At 53.0% G+C, this 21,816-nt stretch overlaps 1 protein-coding gene across 6 annotated transcripts in view; it reads left to right on the top strand.

Annotated features, from left to right (window-relative positions):
- PPP2R5C (protein phosphatase 2 regulatory subunit B'gamma) overlaps positions 1 to 21,816 on the top strand; it is a 139,406-nt gene that overhangs the window by 101,788 nt on the left and 15,802 nt on the right. For all 6 annotated transcript variants that reach the window (XM_070357994.1, XM_070357998.1, XM_070357997.1 and 3 more), the window contains 8 exons: positions 2,862 to 2,972; positions 3,919 to 4,011; positions 4,099 to 4,229; positions 8,828 to 8,887; positions 10,615 to 10,723; positions 12,269 to 12,322; positions 18,413 to 18,583; positions 19,905 to 20,032. In XM_070357994.1, coding sequence (XP_070214095.1) covers positions 2,862 to 2,972; positions 3,919 to 4,011; positions 4,099 to 4,229; positions 8,828 to 8,887; positions 10,615 to 10,723; positions 12,269 to 12,322; positions 18,413 to 18,583; positions 19,905 to 20,032 — 857 coding nt within the window. The remainder of the gene's footprint in view (positions 1 to 2,861; positions 2,973 to 3,918; positions 4,012 to 4,098; positions 4,230 to 8,827; positions 8,888 to 10,614; positions 10,724 to 12,268; positions 12,323 to 18,412; positions 18,584 to 19,904; positions 20,033 to 21,816) is intronic.

The following is a 21,816-nucleotide window of genomic DNA, read 5'->3' on the forward strand; positions in this document are numbered from 1 at the left end:
CCGCTGTGCACAGTGAACTTGCTTCTTCCTCGGTGAAGCTAGTTTTGCTCTTAGAAGACTTCTCAACTGCTTGGATGAGGCCCACTCTCATTCTCGAGGGTAATCTTTCCTTAAAGTGAGCTGATCTAGATGTGACCACAGTGACTAAATGCCATCACAGTGACAGTCAGATCACTGTTGGATTGAATAGTGGGTACTCTAAGCCGTCAGCCAGGTATGCTTTTTTTTTTCAGCCATTGCCTTAACCACAATCTGTCGTATCTCCCTTTCCTGCTCCTCTGGTTATGGCTGTCACACCAAGTTTAACACTCAACCCCCGGCTCAGAACCTCACCATCCCCACCTATCCCCTGAGCGGGGCCTGTGCCTGCCGTCCTGCAGCCTGGCCTCTGCCTGGGTCACCACCCCTCCCGGGGGTGTCTGTGCTCTGGGGAATGTTGGGCTTCCCCGGATACCCCCTCTGAGGGGCGGCCATCTCCCCATGTGTCCCAGCCTCCAGCCCCTATCCGGGCAAGCTGACCCCTCCTCTCTCCCCTTTGACCTCTGTGGCCCCTGTGCTCCCCTCTAGGTGCCCTGCACCCCAACATCATGGGCCCACCAGCAAGTCTCCCAAAGAGGAAGGCAGAGTGTGTTCACAGACACCTCCCCTCCAGGGCTCCCAGCCCCAATCTCTGGGAGCCCCCCAACCAGTGGCTCTCAGGGAGAGGATTGGGAAGCCCGGCCCAGGAATGCCGCACCCCACGAAGGCCCCCGGCTCCGTTCTGATCCTTTCCTCTCACACCCCGCAGCCTGGGAGGGGGGGTGGCGGGCGGTGGTGACCATGCTTGTTTTGCTGCCCCCGCCCCACCCTTCAGGCCTGGAGGAGACGAGCTCGCCTCTCCTTAATGGGCGGGAACCTGGGGGCCAGACAGAGGACTTGCCCCTTCGACCTGGCCACGCCTGTCCCAGCATCTGCTCTGCGGTCACCTGTTGTTTGGGAGGCCTCTTCTGGGCCCTGTGCGCACACCCCGTCCACAGGTTCTGGAGCACCGCCCCTTTTTACTTTTATCTTAGGAAAGCGAGAGTGAAAGTCGCTCAGTCATGGCCGACTCTTTACGACCCCCTGCACTACACATGCGTGTCCTTGCATTTCTTGGAATTCTCTAGGTCAGGATACTAGAGTGGGTTGCCTTTCCCTTCTCCGGGGGATCTTCCCAACCCAGAGATGAAATCCAGGTCTCCTGCATTGCAGATGCAGGATTCTTTGCCAGCTGAGCCGCAGGAAGAGCGTCACTCGTATTCTTAGTAAACTGTTGCGGTTGCTTCCGGCTTCCGGCTCCTTGTTCCAGCCGTTCTTTGTCCCTCCTGTTCCTGCACCACCTATGTGGGCTCCTCTCACACGACTTAGAGACCAGACTTTCGGTGTGGGGCTTCTGGAGCCCGTGGTATGGGGAGTGACTGTGTGTGTTCATGGAAAATGGTGTTACAGAAAAACAGGACGAGCCAAAACAGGTGCCTTGGAGTTTTCGCTTGGTCTCTACAAGGCTGTTCTCTGAAGAGCCAGATTTGCTCTGAACTCCCTGCAGAGACCCTCTCTATTGCCGTGGAATGGGATTCTGCCTTGTAGGTTGGGGGGGTTTGATTCTGTGCATCTGGGCTGCAGGGACAGAGGGCTTCTTTTGATCCCTAGAGTCAAGCTCTGTTAACTGGCGTAGGTCGGCTCAAAGATTTTGGTGAGGTCACTGGTCACATTTAAACCAATAGCTACGAGGGGACTTCCCTTGTGGGCCAGTGGTTAGGAATACACCTTGCAATGCCGGGGACGTGAGTTCAGTCCCTGGTTGGGGAACTGTGGTCCCAGGTGCCCCGGAGCACCTGGAGAGCAAGTACCGCAACTGCTGAGCCTGTGCCCCGCAACTGGAGGGTCCGTGTGCCCCGAGAGAAGATCCCGAGCACCACAGCCAAAACCCGACACAGCCAAACAAAACAGAAATTTTCTAGAAATAAACTGACTACAAAAGAAAAATAGGTTATGAATTGGTGACAGAGAAAAACTAAACTTTTATTTTATATCAGGAATCTGTCGTATATGTTGTGCTTTATCCTCATTAACCATGAGGACCCCTGTGCGCCCAAGAATTCTAGATTGTGTATAGAAAACATGTGTTGTAAAGCCCGCTGATGTTTATGAAGTTGGGATCAATCAGAGCCTGGGCTGGGGGTACGTGGTGACGGACAGTGAAGGAGGAGAACAAAGCAGAGGGCAGAGAGTCGCGCAGGGGGGATCGCCGGACCCCAGAGGACTCGCCCGTCTGTGCGTCCTGTCCTGGCACAGGCCGGGCTGTCTGGCGAGAGGAGGCTATCCTCCTCTCCTTGCCAACACTACAGCCCTTTCTCTGGAAAGGCTCCTCTGGCCGCCCACCCGGAGACCACCGTGTCGTCACTGTGGCCTCTCTTGTCCCTGTCCCTGCGGAGGACTCCAGAAGGTGCACACGGTGTCCAGTGCAACACGACCTCTGCTTTTTCCTCCCCGTTTGCAGTTCTTGGATCTCCACAGTTTCCTTTGTGATCTCCGCTTTTCTCACTAGCACTCGGAACTCTCTCCATGTTCCGAAACAGGTGTCATCCCTGCCGAGTGGTGCATATTGGTGCTGGCTGTCCAGAGGTCAGGCAGGGACCTCGGTGTAGGCTGTCACGGCCCTGGGTCCGGCTGCGGCGTTGACCCAGGCTCTCGAGACCCACGCCGCTTCCGAACACTGAGACTAAGACGAGCCAGATCGCCACAGGAGGCAGCTGCCATTAGAATGCCTTGAGATTGTTGTAGATGTTCTCTGGAAATTGTTTTAATATCCTGGTTATAATTATAAAATATGTGGGTTTTAGTTTGCAGTTAACATGTTTCGAACGTTACCACCTTCCTCCAACCCCACGGGAGCAGAATTTGACCCAGAGGAAGACGAGCCAACGTTAGAAGCAGCCTGGCCTCACCTGCAGGTACGGGGTCGCGGGTGCCCCAGAAGCAGAGGGGCGGGACACGGTGTTTTCTCCAGGACGGGAGCCCACGCCCAGCTGGTCCCGGGGCGGCGGGGGGAGGCCTCTGAGCTTTGGTGTCACAGCCCTGCAGACCTGCACATCCGAGAGCAGTGTTGTAGCAGAAGAAGGTTTTTGTTTGTTTGGACATGTTACAGAAACTACACAGCTACAGAACTGTCAGTATATTTTCAGTGGAAGTGACTGTCGAGCTGAGGTCGCGGGTCTTATGCAGACACTTTTCAGTCTTGGTCCTCAGACTTACTGTTGCCTGCGATGCATCCCAGGGCCCACCTGCTTGACGGATGCTGTTTTTCTGACACATTTGTGAAGAAAGAGGTGGATTGGGCAGGGCGCCAGCCCCAGGAGCTAGATTGGGAGGTCTGGGTCGGCTGAAGGAGGGCAGTCGGGGAGCTAAACACCCTGGGAAGGAGCTCGATGGGGAGCAGACAGGAGGGGCCAGAGGCAGAGCACCCTGCCCTCAGTATCGTGTGTGACCGTGACAGCCTGCAGCCCATTCATGCGGGGGTCCCAGCTTCCTGTGCGTCCAGCCTTCCACCAGGACCCTGGGATGCCGGGACCTGCACATCCCACCTGGAGTCTGTTCCCAGCCAGGGTCGTGGGTCCTGTGCACTGTGGGCTCCAAGCAGGGGCGACCTCAGCCACGGGCATCCCTGTGTAGATGCCACGGAAGAGTATAGCCTGTGGTTCTTATAAGTAAAGCAATTACCATCCTCAGTATAATTAAGCCACGTGCTTTGATACGGATTCTTTAGATACATGTCTGTGGTTTTTTTTAAGGTTAGTATTTGCAGACAGAGATTCAACTCATAGTATATTTTGAAATCTCCATTTAATGAAATACCATGTTATTTGACTCACTGTGGTTTTTTTTTTTCTTTCCTCCTAGCTTGTTTATGAGTTTTTCTTAAGACTTTTAGAGTCTCCAGATTTCCAACCTAATATAGCGAAGAAATATATTGATCAGAAGTTTGTATTGCAGGTAAGGCCCAGATTAGCTGAAGCTACAGATTGCGTGATCTACGCAGAGAGCATTACCATGTCACTGAGTGTCTTTTTCTCCTTGAAGCTTTTAGAGCTCTTTGACAGTGAAGATCCCCGCGAGAGAGATTTTCTCAAAACTACCCTTCACAGAATCTATGGAAAATTCTTAGGCTTAAGAGCTTACATCAGAAAACAGATAAATAATATATTTTATAGGTAAGTCCCTGCACGGTGGCCTTCCCCTCTTGCACGCCGATGGTCCCGTCACACTTAGCCTCGCCGTTTTCCTTCAGAGGCTGAGGAGCAGGAGGGGCTGTTTGTGAGCAGCCGGCCTGTCGTGTGCAGCTGGGGGCCCATCTACACCTCTTGCCTCGGCGCTGGGCAGGGCCCCTTCGCTCTGCCTGCTCCCCTACCCCCCCACCCCACACCCCACGGCTCGCACCCCAGCCTGTGGTCCAGCTCTTATCAGCAGGCTGGGCACCCCAAGCCTGGCTCCCTCTGGACCCACCCAGAGCCGCACCAGCTCACGCTTCCCTGTGGATCTTGGTGGAAGGAGGAGGGTGGGGGGTGGCGCAGGGGCTCTTTGGAGGCGTCCTTGCTGGAAGCAGTGGGTGAGGCAGAGCAGCGACCAGGGCCTCCCCAGGCCTGCAGGTCCACGGGGGCCAGCTAGGCCCTGGTATGGTGGAGGAGGGCCGCGCCCCAGGGTTCAGGGAAGAGTGTCCCTCAAGTGTTCAGCTTGACCCCCTTCTCCCTTCGCACACCGGCCCACCTCCACCTCTGTGAACCTGGGTGCTAACGCCCCTAGATCCGCCGACTCCTGCGCCAGCATGCTCCTCGGATGAGCAGATGTAGGTTCTGGGCGAGCCCCCAGTGCCCCGCACATCCTCCCGTTTTCCACCAGCCCTTCTCCTCACCCGCCCGGGCTCTGGAAACAGACCCACACCAGAAAGGCCCCGGCGTGGCGGGTGGTCTGGTCTCCTGGGAGGGCAGGCTGGTCTCACAGCTCCAGCTCCAGATTCCTGCCCAGCTCCTGGGGGCGCCCGATAAATGTCAGTGGACAAAACCCTTAGCATAGTTCCTTCTCTGCCCCTGGAAGCAGTAAGGGGCAGTTCAGCCCCAAGCCCCGGCTCTGGGATGCCTCAGGTAGTGGTGAATCCCGGCGCTGACGGGCATCTGCTGTGAGGTTGGAAGGCCGGCGGATTTTGTGGGACGGGGTGGCCTGGGGGCACCAGCACAGAGCACCCCAGTAGCCTGGCCGGGGCCTTTTTAGTGGCTGTGACCAAGCAGGGAAAGCAGAGGGGCTGAGACAGTGGGCGAGACACATGGTCCTGTAGCCAAGACCAGCGGCCCTCTCTGGGAATTCCGCCCCAGGGCCGGCCTGCCCCAGCCGTCCCTCACCCCGCCCGCCCGCCTGCAGGTCAGCAGGGTCTGGTGCCCCCCACTTTATCTGCAGACTTGACAATGCAGTTTGGCGTCAGAGCTGTCCAGCTCACGAATGGCCTCCCTTCAGACTCCCTCCACGCTCCACATGGCCCATTTACATGGCGGAGCCCAGGCTGGACCCATGACTTAGAGGGGTGGCGTCGTGTTTCCTAAATGTCATGTTCCTGTTTTGTCTTTGTTGGTGTAGTGTTTCCTTTTTAACAAGATCGTTCCTTGGCTGATGTGCTTATATATCAAAACCTAGCATCCCCTGTTTAATCAACAGCAAGCAGGTAGGATTTCAGTTCCGGTCTTTTAGACTAAAGTGGAGGAAGCTCTGCCTGAAGGTTCCTTCCCTGGGCAGGTGGGTTCTGTTCTGTGCAGAACCACCAGTCAGTGCTGCATGCAGGGAGGAGAGGCTGCCTCGTACCTGAGGAACCGTGACCTCGGCCTGGAATGCCTGACCAGGTGGTTGTCCAGAAGTTTGTCACCCGGTACAGCTCAGCTCTCCCTGCACACTCGGTGCTGGGCACGTGGCCTTCTCCTCTTATCATCAGTGATCCCGTCTGTAAGAACCGCCCCTGATGGGTGCGGTCAGAAGGGAGCTGGTTCTGTGGGCTCCGTGACCAGCCTGGTCTCCACCTTCGGCACCACCCGCTCCTCACTTCATGTGAGAAAGATGGAGAGGGTCCCCAGGAGCTGCACCCCGCTTGCCGCGCCCGGCGTGGCACAGCCGCGGCTTGTAAGACGGTCTCCGACGCGCTCGGCCCCCTCCCCGAGCTGCTGGTGCGAGGCCCCTACCTAGGCCTGTGCTTTCTCAAGTCTAGTCAGCGTCTTCACAGCTGAGTCAGACACAGCCCGGCTGAGGGCTGGCAGCTCCGGGTGAGGGCTTGCACCCGTCTTGGTCACTGGTGGAGCCCGAAGGTCAGGTGGCAGGTAGAGCCGGGCCTCAGCCTCTGCTGCCAACGCGCCCCTGCAGCCTTCTCGGAAGCTTCGGTCAGCCGTCTGCTGGCCCTCGCGTCCCGTGACCCGCCCAGGCCCCAGGAACTCGAGGCAGAGGCCGCAGGGGCTGCCGGCGCCCCACAGGGCCTGGCCTCGGCCTGGGGCAAGCTGGCTTCTTCCCTTGGTATGGGTCAGAGCTACTCGGGGAGGTGAGCACAGCCCAGCTTCGAGGGGGACCAGCTTCCGCCTCCGTGTGAGGTGCAGAGCGCCTCACCCCTCATGAGAGGGGTGCATGGCATCCGTTTGTGGGGGCCCTGTCCTTGACAGGCAGTTTCAGCCCAGCGCGGGGGAGTCCTGGCTCCTTTGTGTGGAAGGAGGAAGGAACGCCACAGCTCTGCATGGACCCTTAGGGCTGCCTCCCATTTTGCACCCGCTTTCTTGCTCTCCTCTGGAAAAGAAGGAAGGGGGCTGTACTTGCTTTTTCTTTTCTGTGAAGTGAAGTGACGTCACTCAGGCGTGTCCGACTCTTTGCCACCCCATGGACTGTAGCCTGCCAGGCTCCTCCATCCATGGGATTCTCCAGGCAGGAGTACTGGAGTGGGGTGCCATTTCCTTCTCCAGGGGATCTTCCCAACCCAGGGATCGAACCCGGGTCTCCCACACTGCAGGCAGACTCTAACGTTTGAGCCACCAGGGAAACCTTTGTTTCCTGTACCTGCTCCACATCTATCGAGTAATCCAAATTAAGAGTTTATCGATGAGAAGATAGTAAAGTTGATTTAGGAAAACAGAATGGCTGCCGGCTCCAGGCCACCCTTGTTTAAACGTCGGTGCTGGTGGCGCTGGGTCACAGGTGGCACCCAGGGGCCTGGCCGCCTCCAAGCGTCAGGAGCCAGAGCCGAGCTCTCAGGCTTCAGGAGCCTGGCCCTGCTGCTGCCTGCCCAGCCGCCCCGGTGGACACAGAGGAACAGAAACAGAAGTGGGCCAGCCGTGCTGGACGAAAATGTAACTTTGTACGTCTGAGCCGTTTTTTAAGTATTTCTGGTAAAACAGGTGAAGCAAAGGGAGCCTTGAGTTCCATGAGCTGAAGCGCCTCCCCGTGTAGATGTCTGAGGAGGCTGGAGCTCCCTAGGGGCCAGCTTTCCAGCTCAGGGCAGGGCGGCGGGGCCGATGTGTCTGAGGCTGGCACAGCCTCCACACGCCATGCAGCCTTGCTGTCACCAGCCTGGCCACCACGATCCATCACGGGCACGCCCCTGCCTCAGCTCCATGCTGCAACCACACCACTGTGCTCTGCTGCTCAGCGGTTGTCACCCGGGTCCCTGTGGGCTCAGCTCCGATCTGTCCAAGCTGGTGTCCAGGCCTCTGCGTGACTGCCTTGCCTGCCCATCACCCACCTCTGTTGTAGCCAAAGGGGTTACCTCCCTGCCTCACGACCCCATTTTTAAAAGATTGGTTCCAAAATCTAGAGACATGAGACCCGCTCCTCGGAAGCGTGTCACACTTTGTGTCCGACCTGGTCTTTACCTTAATGTCCCTATTCCATTTGTTTCAAATGAGGACAATGAAAATTTTTATTCATTGCGAACTTATTTTTGGCCCGAAGCTGGCTCTAAACTGGTAGTGTTTGTCTGCTAGCCAGGAACGTTTTTCAAACACCAGCCCCCTCTGGCTTCAGGCAGAATTCGCTGCATGTTCTGGGTTAGGCTGACTCCAGGCGAGCCAGGTTGTGGGGCGGCAGTGGGTTGTTCCTGGGGGACCCTTGGAGAGAGAAGACGCTGTCCTGTTTCCTGTCCCTGGCCCCAGTAGACTCAGCAGTCATGTCTCAGAGGCCAGGCTTGGCCCTCACACCAGGGACGTGTTGACAGTAAGTCCTGGTGTGCTGCCTCAGGCTGACACAGGCGCTGGGAGCCCCAGGGACCACGCACGGGGCCCGAGGGAGCGGCTGCTCAGACGGGTTTAGAAGATGGCAGCTGAAGCAACGTAGGAAAAGTGTGGGGTGTCAGGGAGGAAGTAAGGGAGCCAGCCCCAGTGGTAAGGAAGTAGCTTGTACCCTTTGCAGAGACCATGCTAAATATCGTAGGCTTTAAAATTGAGTCAGGTGTCAGCTTAGTTTGAGATGCAGCAAAAAAATAAAAGCAAACAGCAGGCTATTTGTTGTCACATCCGGGTGTTGAGATGCAGTGCTAACTGTAAACATCCTTCCCAATTTATGTTTGAAACTTTCAAAGTGAAATATTCGGGAGAAACGGGAGCGAGCCCTGCTCCCTGCCCCCTGAGTATTGCACACCCAGGCCTTGAGGAGTCTCTGATAACAGTTAGCGGTGCTTCTCATTGCCTGGCTACATGGTTTTCTTCCTAAAAGCCTTGTTTTCTTCTTCAGAGCATTTTCATCTTTTCTAGCCATGATTTCAGCGTTCTAATTCTAAATGACATCTTGCTTTTTCCAGATTTATTTATGAAACAGAGCATCACAATGGCATAGCAGAATTACTGGAAATATTGGGAAGGTAAGCGGTCTCTCTGTTAATTGGCAGTGAACAGCCTTTGGTGGGGTTCGTGCCAAAGCGATCCAGTTCACTGCATTCAGCCGCCCCCCCAGAGCAGGGCAGAGCAGGCTGTCCTCTGAAGGAACTGGAATCAGCCTCACTGAGTGGCAGGGGCTGGTGAGCCCTCGGATCAGGACTGAGTGACGGGACTCTCCCATCGTATGGTTCCATATGTAGATTCTGTTCCACGTATATACCTCGGTAGCATTACTATGGGAACCCATCTCAATTATTTCCTCAAGAGCAGTGCTAAAAATAGCTACATTAAGAAGGTTTATATCTGACACTTAGAAGAAGAATAGGTCATTTATTATACATTTGGGGTATTGAGTAAATACTAGTATTTCAAATTGCTTTGATTTTATAAATTTTTCATATGTATTCTTATAAACTAACATTTCAAAAATGTCATTGTCTTAATCCAAGTAGAGTTCTTGCTTCCTATCATTTTTTTTTTAATCAACGACCAATAGGTCTTCTCCCAGGCCTCCTAACTCACTGATTCTCAAATAGCCTTCCTCAGGGTTCCACGCTGAATAAGCTCGAAAGTGCTTTTTCCCCAACACCTCAGTTCACGTTAGAAGCTAAAGGTTCTGAGGAGTCCTGCGGGGAGGAAACTGTCCTCCTGTTCAGTCTAGTAACTCCCAAAGCTGTTAGAACACCGTTGCAGTGTTGTCATCTGGCGAACCGAGGCCCAGTCGTTCTGAAAACAACTTCCCTCTCCGTTTCAGATAAAATGTAAAGCTAACAACAGTCCTCGTGGCGAGCTCCTCTCTGACACGGTCCCGGGTTCTCTCTCAGCAGAGAGCAGTGAGCACGAGAGTGGGTGCCCTTGTTGTGCCTTACTTAACACTCGCGCCTCCTGTTTCCTTCCCTGTAAAATGGGAAGGTAATCGTGTTCATGTCTGAGATTGTTGCAAGGCTGAGGTGAGCCAAGTGACGTGTCTGGACAGCCCCCACACCACACACGAGGTCCTCTCCTGTCCCCTCGTTTGAATGCACAAATCACCCCAGTGGTCACTTTGGACTGATCCTGCCTGAGTGCCCAGCGCGCCAGGCTCACAAACAAGGCACCAGTTGAGAAACTGCTGTAACACTTCTGCAGCTCTCAGCAACTTACCTGAGTGTAAAACGCCAAGTAGGTAACTACGCCCTCGATGTTGCAGATGAAAACTTCAGCTTGGAGGTTAAGAGCAGGGGATCCCCTTGCCCTGCAGAAGGGAACAGCTTTCTTGTTGATTTTTAAATGACACCCACTCTGCACATGCAGACTGTTCTGCCAGCACTAGAATAAAGAGGCAGGATTTCTCTGGGGAAGTGAGTGAGAATTCCAGACGATGGTGGAGGCTGAAGGAAGGCGCTGGTGCCCACCCGAGCTGCCGGTCTCAGGGCCCTGCCTGGTGGAGGAGGTTTTGCCCCCAGAGGCTCCCACTACTCCAGGTAGCTACCTGTGAGCTCAGAATTTTTAAATCACCCTGCAGTTCCAAAGATAGAAATGACTGTGCTTCCTGAAAGGGACCTAACAGTCTTTTAATTTTTGCTACTATCCGCCCTCCTTTTTTCTGACACTCATAATTTGCTTGCTGGTTTTCATGGTGAACACAAAAACTAAAAGAAAAACGGCGAGATACGTTTTTTAACCTGGAATTTGTAAATATTCAAACTTTGAATAAATTCTGTTTTCACAGTATAATTAACGGATTTGCCTTACCACTAAAAGAAGAGCACAAGATTTTCTTATTGAAGGTGTTATTACCTTTGCACAAAGTGAAGTCTCTGAGCGTCTACCATCCGCAGGTGAGGGCTCCTCCCTCGACGGTTGGTGGGGCCTCGGGAGGGAGCGTGGCCATCTCTGCTTGGACCTCAGTGAACTTGGGATGTTGAACCCCAGCCTTCAGCAGGGAGTGCTTTCTCTGTTACATCACATGTGGACTTGGGTATCAGGATTCCGATGATGAGTGAAAGGATAAGGGAGTAAAGGAGATTGCTTTTTAAGAATATCAGAAAATTCTCAAGAATGGAGAATTTCAAAATTGGTTGTCAGTATCGAAAAGGGAGCGGTTCACACAATGAAGGGGTCAAGGAAGACCTCTTGGAGGAAGACTTCCTGTGGCGGGATAGAAACCTCGCACCCCAAAGATGACACCGCTGTGTCTGCCCGCCAGTAAAGTGGCAGAACGACAGGTTGTTTGGGGACTTCCCCAGCGGTCCAGTGGTTAGGGCTCTGCACTTCCACCATAGGGGTCACGGGTTTGATCCCCAGTCAGGGAACTAAGATTCCACAAGCCACATGGTGCAGCCAAAAGAATAAAAAAAGTATATATTTCCAAACAAAAAGTTTTGTTTTTTTTTTTGAAGCTGTGGGGTTTTTATAACTTTGTAAACATCTGTTTACAATTACACTGAAAAACTAATCCATAAATGGTTTCTAACTGGTTGTTTGGCTGCATTTCCCCCAGGAAATTTGGATTTTCCTTCACACTTTTCTTCTAAGTTCCATGTAGACAGAAATAAGCCACACTGACACAGCTCGGGAAGTTTCGGGTCCTTGTCTAGGTCTGAGAACCAGGAAACACCCCCCTGCATTCTGTGGGGCCTCCCTCGAGGAGTGTGCCTCATAGCATCAGAAAGTGTGTTCCTGGGTGGTAGTTGGTGGTTTAGTCACTAAATCGTGTCCAACTTTGTGACCCCATGGACTGTGGCCTCCAGGCTCCTCTGTCCTTGGGATTCTCCAGGTAAGAACACTGGAGTGGGTTGCCATTTCCTTCTCCAGGCGATCTTCCCAACCCAGGGATTGAACCTGTGTCTCCTGCATTACAGGTGGATTTTTTACCAGCGGAGCCACTGGGGAACCCAGCCATTCTAATAACACTGGCTTCCTGAGAAATCTTTTACTTAGAGTTTTTTCTCTGCTTCCTATTAACTGGTAACATCTTTACATCCAACCAATTTATTATCACGTTAGTTGTTCTGTATTAGAAATTAATAGTTTAGGGATTTAAGATGGAAACAGATTTTTTTTCCCCAGCAGTTAGATTACTTGTTCATTACGGTGTCCAAAAGGCCACAGGGAAAGTCCTCACCAGCCCTGGGCTGACTTGGCAGTCTTGGTCTAAAAGACCGTCTCCTGGGTTTGTTTGTTTGTTTACAGCTTCCTGATGCTCCTTCTCCAGTTGACCTGTGTCGCACGTCGGTCCTGGGTCCCTCCCTGAGAGTCCCTCCCGGGGCGGGAGGTGGGGGGCACGGGTCACGTCCAGGCCTGTCTCCCAGGGGAAGGTGTCTGCGGTGATGCCGCGTTTCCTTGGTAACGTGCGGTGTTAACACTCTGTCTCTCTCGCGTAGCTGGCCTACTGCGTGGTGCAGTTTTTAGAGAAGGACAGCACCCTCACTGAGCCGGTAAGTACAGCCGCTCGCTCAGGGCCCTGCGGTGTGGTGTGCGCACTGCAGCTATCAGCCTTGCAGTCTGGCTCCTCCACCTTCACCACGACAGCCTCTCCCTCCTAAGTTACAGCACCGACGGACGCAGACCGATCTTATTCGTGTGTTACGAGCTTGCAAACTGTAGCAATTTTAATTACAAGTCCCCTTGCCAAAGTGACTCTTATGTAATAAGATGGCCACCTTATCCCGCACTGCCGTTTACTCAGTGAACGGCGCGGCTGCTGAATCGCGTGCGGTTTAATGCTTCCACGTCGCTTGGTTTAACGGCACAGTTTACTGACTTCAGTCAGAGGAAGTGTAGTAAGGGTTCACAATGCCTATACTAAAGAGCTTTTGCTGTTTTGAAAATTCTCCCCAAGTTAGAGTGTAACTATTTTATGATCATTGTATCATAAATGAACGTTAGATTGCCACCGTCAGTGTTTAGATTTCCAGGTTTCTTGGCACTTTATCTTTATTAAAAATAAAAAGGCTGTTGTCACTTAGATTCACAAAGTTGGGTGTGTCAGGTGGCCGTTGAAGCGTTTGAATACACTTTTTTCACCAGCTTTATTGAGATGTAATTCTGTGCCATGCAGCTCACCCACCTAACGTGTGTGGTTCAATGGTTTTTTATATACTAGGTTATTAATTTCTTCAAATGTGGTAAAATATACTGTATAACAAGATTGTTATTTGAAGGTTACAGTTTTGTTGTTGTCCAGTCGCTATAGTCGTGTCTGACTCTGATCCCGTGGGCTGCAGCACACCAGGCTTCCCTGTCCACTCTCTCCTGGAGTTTGCCCAGGCTCGTGTCCTTTGAGTCGATAATGCTGTTGAGGGGCATTGATTCCATTCAGGATGTTGTGCAGCTGCCACCACCGTTTCTAAAACTTTGTCATCGCCCCAGACAGAAGCTCTGTCTTCGTTAAGCAGGGTTGCCCCGTTTGCCCTCCACCCTCCCCGTGATAACCTCAGCTCTCCTCTCTGTCCTGAATTTGACTGCTCTAGATTCCTGATGTGAGTGGACTCGTCCAGGATTTGTCCTTCTGCAGCTGGCTTGTCTCAGTGTCATGTGCTCAGGCTTTGTCTGTGCTGCCACGTGTGCCAGAACTTCACTCCTTGTCGGGACTGAGTAGTGTTCCGTTGCGTGGCTAGACCGCGTGTGGGCAGCGCGCTCACCTGTCAGCGGAAACTCGCGTTGTTTCCATACTTCAGCTTTTGTGAACATCTGTGTGCAAACATTTCTTCGCGTCCCGGCTTTCAGTTCTTTTGTGTATAAACCAGGAAGTGGACGTGCTGAATCGTTTGGTAATTCTGTGGAGATGCTGTCCCGTTCTCCACGGCAGCTGCACCGTTCTGCATTCCCACCCGCAGCCACAGGACTCCAGCTGACCCACACCCTCGCAGACACTTGCTGTTCTCCGTTCTTTTTACTGTAACCCTTCTAGTGAGTGTGAAGGAGTATCTCATGGTTTTTTATTTGCATTTCCCCAATGACTAACGATGTTGGGCATCTTTACACATGTATATTAGCCATGTGTGTTTATTCTTTGGAGAAATCTCTTAAATTCATTGCCCATTTTTAATTGGGTTGGTTTACTGTTGAGTAACAGAGCAGGAAGTGTCAGGTGCCAGTTTAAAGGTTTGAACACGTTGAAAAATCACTACTGGACTGAAAAGGTGACTGTCGTAATTCCTGACTCCTCCTTGTCCTTTAGTGGTCTTCCACAGTTTCCTTGTTGAAATTGTAATTTTTATAGTGAAAAAAAAGAGAAATTCTTAATACTGTATCCTGAGTTAAACTGCTTCTGATCTCTCCTTTCTTTGTAAGCTTTTAAATTCCACATGTGGCCACCCCCCTTCACCCTAAAATTCAGGGAAAGCCCCTGGTCATACTGCTCAGCTTCTGCCTGCAGGGGGAACAGGAGCCCCCTGCTCTGCAGCCCCTCCCTGGTCTTCCTTGCACCTCTGCCTCAGCTCTGACCAACATTCTGGACGTCCACCTCCCAAACCAGGAGATGTACCAAATCTTACCAGACTTCCGTACCAAACACAAAAGTATTTACTGCAATTTAGGTTGAGGACGTGTTATTTTATCCTCCTACTAAACTGACGACATGTTTAGATAGGGAAAGAAAACTGAGATAGCACTAATAATAAAAAAGCCCTTTTTAATGTCTTTCTAGTGACACACCCTAATTCCTGTCTATATTTGCAGTTCTTTCCCAACTGTTATATGAAGAGATTTTAACACGAAGCCTGCCCTTTCCCTACTATTCCTACTTCAAAACTAAGAAAAGGGTGCGCAGTTTCCTTGTGTGACGTTTCTTTGTGCATATTTCTCATGCTGTCTAGTGGCTAAAGAATTCACTGACTCTTACCTTACATTTTTATCATGGAATCAGGTTTTCTCACCAAGCCACCCCCTGCAGGTTCTGTCCACCTGCACACCCCCCACCCTGCCCCCCACCACCACCATCTGTCAGAACCTGGTCCTAATCCTGCTCCAGCAAGACTCAGTCAATGCCTGCACCCCCTTCTCTCTCTCACCTGGAAGTAATATGGCTGCTGATAAAGCTTATGCATGTGTGCCTAGTCGCTCAGTCGTGTCTGACTCTTTGCAACCCCATGGCCTGCAGCCCACCAGGCTCCTCTGTCCATGGGGATTCTCCAGGCAAGAATACTGGAGTGGGTTTCCACGCCCTCCTTCAGGGGATCTTCCTGACCCAGGGATCAAACCCAGGTCTCGTCTCCTGCATTGCAGGCAGATTATTTACCGTCTACGCCACCAGGGAAGCCCAAGAATACTGGAGTGGTTAGCCTGTCCCTTTTCCAGAGGATCTTCCTGACTCAGGAAATCAAACCAGGGTTTCATGCATTGCAGGAGGATTCTTTAACAGCTGAACTGCCATATAAATTCCCACTAATAATAAGCTAATACAACTTTTCAGCAGTGAGAGCTTTTAACTGTAGTTGTCTGAAAGAAGGCAGGAGACAGACAGTGTCCTTCCTGGCTTCAGTGGGGTCCTTCTGTCTTAGATAGTAGATAGATAACACTGACTCGGCATGAGCCCAAAGCTACTTCAGGTCCCCCCACACGCAGTCCCCAGTATTTCCACCCAGAACCACTTCATTTCTTGATTTCCTATAGCACAAGTAATATAATAGCACCCTTGATTACAGAGTGCTATTAAAGATGTTAATGTAAAAAAAAAAAGTTTACAAATGTTCAGACCCTCGCCTCAGTAATTTCCTTCCTTTAGAATTCATGTGTTACGAAAATCCAAAGCCCATCTTGTCTGACTTCAGCATCAAAGGCATGTAGAGAGTTTGATGAAGGTGTAAGCCCTTGTGAAGGCACTGGGATGGGCACTCGGCCTGCGTCTCACGGTCCTGCACCCACGATGTACCCATTGGTGATCTGTAACTATTGTGTTGTTGTTTAAAATTGTGTAGAGTGCCCAAAAGCCTTCTGGGTGTGTGGAACGTGTGCACTGTCGTTATAAGAGTCAGAGGCTCATCGTGGAAGTAAAATCAAGTTCCTTTTCCACCCACCTGTCCCTTGAAGCTGACCAAGTTTTGCCCCGTGGCCTTTCCCCCTGGTGTTCCAGGACAGGAGAGGGGTTTCCGGGATGCCGGGCTCGCCAGCCACCACCACTGCCCCCCCACCAGCCTCCCCCTGGGAGCAGGCCGCCCGTTGGCTTCCCCAGGAGAACTCAGTCTTGAAGTGCGCCCGACAGCGAGAGCCATTGTTGGCTCAGATTAGCATTCCCTGAGCAGACTCCTGCTCCTGCAGAACATCCTCACCCTCAGAAGGAGCTGAACCAGTTGGCTATTGGTCAGAAGTCGTTCCAAACAGTGTGAAAAGTAAGCCCAGTATACAACTCTGATTCCAGAAATAAGACCTTTTCTAGAGACATTAGCCAGATAAATCAGTTGGGTTCTGTAGTTCACAGATCAGCATATTTCTCCTAGAAAAACTCCATTCTGTCAAATGACAAGGAATGGTGGGTTTGTGAAGTAATTGGCACCTGCTGAACCTTAAAAGTGATTCCAATACACAGAATGGAGTGGGGGGCTCAAATGTCTACTAACATGATTTTGAGCAAAAAAGTAGGAAAATCATCAAATGATGCATTTTTTTTTAAATGATCCCTCTTAAAGACAGTTGTGTCTTAACTTCTTATGACAGACTTCAAAACTGGGGGCACTTTTTGAGTAAATTTGGAGTTTTATAAAGTGTAAGGACAGAGAAGGTTATCCAGGAGCCTGAAGGTCAGAAGCGTCCAGGCAGAGTTGTCCTCGGCAGACGCTGTTCCGAAGCTGCTCGCTTTGCCTGCGGTGCCGGCGCCCATGCTGGCAGCAGAGCTGGCGTGGTCTGCGAAGCCGGGGATGAGCAGCGAATGGAATCCCGGCCACGAGCAGCGATCCTCACCACAGTCCTGGCCCTGGCGGCCAGGAACAGCCGTGACGAGGGTAGATGGCTGCGTCAGGCGACACGTCGCCGTCGTTCAGTTACACAGGCGAGTAGGTGTCTGCGCTTTACAGACACGCGCATAATGTTTTGGAGAAGGAAATGGCAACCCACTCCAGTGTTCTTGCCTGGAGAATCCCAGGGACAGGGGAGCCTGGTGGGCTGCTGTCTATGGGGTTGCACAGAGTCGGACACGACTGAAGCGACTTAGCAGCAGCAGCAGCATAATGTTTGGCATCATTGTACCATTTTGGGCTTAAGGTAGCTAAACTCTTAGGGATACTACTAGTCTGCATTACCCATCAGATATTTTGGGTGAACAGCCTCTACTGGTAGGAAGTTTGGGAAATGTAGGAACACGATGAAGAAAGGCTGCCCAGCAGGGACTTTGCCTGTGTCACGGGCAAGGAACCTAGCGGCCAGCACTCACCAGCCAGGCCGCTGCCACCCCACCAGGCACGCCTCACGGGAACGGCTGCACAGACCTGCACTGGGGCCCTGGCCCGGGCCAGGCTCACCCCCGCACTGCAGCCAGCGCTCCACAGGCGCTTGTGTGGATTTAGTAATAACGTCCTCTCAGCAGTCCCAAGGCGAGGCTTGTCATTCCCCTTGGTATTTAAGGAGAGCTCCGGGACACTGAGGGGCTGGTACCAGCCCGTGGCCACGCAGAGGGCTTGCCAGCAGCGTCAGTACTTCACAGCACTTCACGTCTCTCTTTCTGATGTGTTTTAACACATTGAAAACACTGTACACAGCTATGTATGTATATGTGTGTTCAGTCGCTGAGTTGTGTCTGACTCTTTGCAACCCCATGGAGCCCGCCAAGCTCCTCTATCCATGGGATTTTTCAGGCAAGAAGACTGGAGTAGGTTGCCATTTCCTCCTTCAACAGATATTCTCGACCCAGGGTTCCGATCCATATCTCCTGCCTTGCAGGTGGATTCTTTACCACATAAGCCACCTGTGTATGTATGTGTGTAAATACATATGACAAGTCAGTTAATTTGAGAGAGAAATGGATTGTGCCTATGTATGTGTGTCTCCACCCTAAGGCATTTATACAAATTCATATGCTCTACATTCCTCAATTGGTCTTATTTTCTCTAAACTCACCTAACTGCATATCTTTTTTTTTTTTTTTTAATTTAAAGATCTGACTCTTACTGAGAGGGTGGTTAAACAGAGTAGGTCACATAAATTAAAACTGTGATTCTAAAGTATGTAAGATTAGGTCTAGCTCATGGTTCAGATTGTAAAGAATCTGCCTGCCGTGCAGGAGACCCGGGTTCAATCCCTGGGTCAGGAAGATCCCCTGGAGAAGGGCATGGTAACCCCCAATTCCAATATTCTTGCCTGGAGAATCCCAAGGACAGAGGAGCCTGGCGGGCACCAGTCCGTGGGGTTGCAAAGAGTCAGTTACAGCTGAGCGACTAACACCTTGAACACTAATTATAAAAGCCCACGTTCTCAACCACTGAATCACTGTTCCTTCTTACAAGGGAGAAAGCACCACCTCATCTGTGGCTTCTCAGAGGGGACCCCTGAGCAGGGGAGCAGGCCGTGACCCCCGTGTGTTCTCTCTTCTGTAGGTGGTAATGGCACTTCTCAAGTACTGGCCAAAGACCCACAGTCCAAAAGAAGTCATGTTCCTGAACGAATTGGAAGAGATTCTGGATGTCATTGAGCCGTCAGAGTTCGTGAAGATCATGGAGCCTCTTTTCCGGCAGCTGGCCAAGTGCGTCTCCAGCCCTCACTTCCAGGTAGGGCGCCGCAGAGAGCGGCCTCGAGTCGTCCCCTCAGGAGCTGGTGGGTCTCGGGGCATCGCTGGTGGTGTTCTTGCCCTTCAGGTAATCTGAAGGTGACAATCAGGCTTTCGCCTCAGCTGTAACACGTTGAGGCTTCGGGTCTATGAAATAAGCCTCCAGTGCCTCGTCCCGCCCTGCCACTAAAGACACGCTTCTCAGTAAGAGTGATTAAGGGCAGCTTCTCTGTAAGCCGCCTCTGTCTCTGCGTTCCCTGGGCTGCCAGACACACACAGCCTTACCATCCACAGCTGAGATCTCAGTATTTACAGAGAGTGTGCAGCTGTTTGGCTTCCACTCCCTCCCTCCATAAGCACTCCACTTCTGACACATGAGTTTTAGGAAACAGTCGTGGTTCTGATTTCCATCCCTTCCACGTCCCTGCGTGGGGGCCGCAGCCACGCCACGCCTCTCCCGATTCGCCCTCACACCCTCCCAGCCCCCGTCAGAGGTCATCCCGGTGGCTCTTCCAGCCTTTCTGCCTCCTTTTAACACACTGGGTACCCCATCGTTTTGTATCGAGACGGTATTTATGGTGAAGTCTTTGTGAACAAGGTAGAAACGTAAGCACCAAAGGAGCAGAACCTCACCGTCTCCAGGGAGTCACGATCTGGCCGGAGAGGGCGGTGTGGCTGCTCTGTCCTGCCAGCGGGTTCAGAGCTGGCCCGCGTCCCCCACCCTGCTGTCCCCAGCCGGCCACCCTGCAGCCATCTCACGCCCCCTCCCGCCGGCCCTCGGCAGGGACGGGCCCCGCCACCACCAGTTTTGAGCAGAAGCCACATTTCCGTGCACACACGGGCTCCCCTGCCTCCCCTGCTGCCGTTCACCACGCACTGTAGCGCTAACACATCAGACCACTCGGCGTCACGGGTTCACCCCACAGAGCGCGAGCTCCCCGACGGCGACAGCTTCTGCCTGCAGGCCTCCCCGCAGGATCCTCAGGGCCGGACGGTGCCTCCCCAGGGGGAGACGCCCTCCCCAGGGGGAGACGCCCGTAGAGGGTGCTGGGCAGCTGATGGTTAAGGAGGGCGACCTCATGTGATTTGTGGCCTCAGCACCTGGCCCGTGTCCCACAGCAGTGTTGATCCAACTCATGGAAGGCTGAGTGACCGTGATCTTGAGGGACATGGAGTCATCCGCCTCTTTGCTGAAGGCGCCTCAGGGTTACAGTCTAGAGCACTCTCATTTGCAGAAGCGATACTACCCTTCCCGTCCAGTAGAGTCGTTCTCCCACCTGTGTGCGTACGGCCGATGAGCGCCGCGCCCTTCTGCCTTGCAGGTGGCGGAGCGGGCGCTGTACTACTGGAACAACGAGTACATCATGAGCCTGATCAGCGACAACGCGGCCAAGATCCTGCCCATCATGTTCCCGTCCCTGTACCGCAACTCCAAGACCCACTGGAACAAGTGAGCGCCCACCGCCCGCCTTTCTTTTACCCCTTTCTAATTAACCTGTGTGTTTGTTTGTTTTTTTAGTTCAAGTAGCTTTTATTTTTTGACTGCACTGGATCTTTGTTGCTGCGTACAGGCTTTTCTCTCGTTGGGGCGAGCAGGGGCTCCTCCCTAGGTGCGTGCATGGGCTTCTCACTGCAGCGTCTCTCTTGTTGCGGAGCACGGGCTCTGGATGTGCGGGCTCAGGAGTCGTGGCACACGGGCTTGGTTGCTCCACCGCATTTAGGGTCTTCCCGGACCCGGGATCACACGTGCCCCACGTGCCCTGCATAGGCCAGCGGATTCTCAACTACAGGACCCCCAAGCAAGTCCTGCGCTGGCCATTTTTAAGTGTTGTGTACAGTATTTTGCTGATACTTGAAACCAATTACTATTGAATCCAAGTCTCAGTATCAGTTAAAAAAATTAGATGCCGATTTCTCCGCGGGCTGTGACCAAGCAGAAGCGTGGACTGCATCTCGCCCTTTCGTTGACATCCTGTGCCCAAGTCGGGCCCACGTAGGAGGACACAGTACCTCCCTGCCCAGCCCCATCTTGTCCCCGGGCGGGTCAGGAGGTACATCTTCCAGGCCTCCTCTGAAGTTCCCTCCAGAGGAGTTGAAGGTCATCACAGCCTTGGGCTCAGTCCCCGCTGGAGCACAGAGGCCACCCCTCCCATGGGGGCCCCCGGAGCCCTACTGACACTCGCCCTAGTGAGCCCCTCTGTGCCCGCTGCCCAGGCAGCCAGAGAGAAGGGGCGAGTAACCTAAACGCTACCTCGGAGTCTCTGACACCTGGCTGTCTGTGCTGCTCTGCCCCCTCCTCTCACTTGACACAGGTGAGCAGACTGACGCTCGCAGCGGTCGTCTGCTAAGACTGCAAACCACGCTACCCTCCGGGCTGCCCTGGTACCCTCGTTGTGCTCATAAATAAGGAGTCAGGCTTCCGCTTCGTCCACGTTCTGCCCTTTCTGTGTTATAATCAGTGAATCCAAATTTAAAGCAGGAGGGACAGAGCTCTGATATCCAGTCCCGCCCTCCTGTTTGTGGGGGGACGGCGGGGTGGGACGCGGCCCGGCCCGCCGCCGGGAGCTGGTGGGCCGCTCTGTCCGCGGGGTCTGCCGTCACCCCTTCTGCTGTTCTGGCTCACAGACTTGCCCTGCTGCCCACTGGGTCTCTCAGCCACAGCCTCCTCATCTGAAAAGTAGAGAAGATCTTGGCACTGGGACTTCCCTGGCAGTCCAGTGGTTAGGATTCCTCACTGTTACTGCCAAGGGTCCCCCAAGTCCAGGATCTAAAGTCCCACAAGCCACTTGGCTCAACCAAAGAAAAAAAAAGGAGTAAATGTTAGCACCCACTGTTCAGAGGTGATCGGTCGACCAAGATAACGTCAGGCCACATGCAGCGTGTTGCCCTGTGGTGCCCGCCACCCTGCTGCGAGGGTTGGTTAGGACGGAGTGAGTGTGCGTCGGTGTAAAGCTCCTGGCGCCTGTCTGCACTCAGTGCGCTTCTGCAGCAGCCCCTCAGCCGCAGGTCTGGCAGTGGTTCCGACGGCTGGGGTAGGAGAGATGCAGCCGTGGCGGTGGGAATAGTGGCCTGGCGGTCAGTGTTCACGTGTCGCTTTCAACAAGCTTTGCTGCGTGTGACGTTCGTCTTCTGTTGAGCTCAGCAGGTGCTAACCAAGCCCTCGAGCTAAGCCCCAGTTCCTGCATGTGGTGCAGAGCGCTGCAAAGGCCGGCAGTGACGGCTTATGTCCCTGCC

The sequence above is a fragment of the Bos mutus genome, chromosome 21 (assembly GCF_027580195.1).
Source record: "Bos mutus isolate GX-2022 chromosome 21, NWIPB_WYAK_1.1, whole genome shotgun sequence".
Classification (NCBI taxonomy): Eukaryota; Metazoa; Chordata; class Mammalia; order Artiodactyla; family Bovidae; genus Bos; species Bos mutus.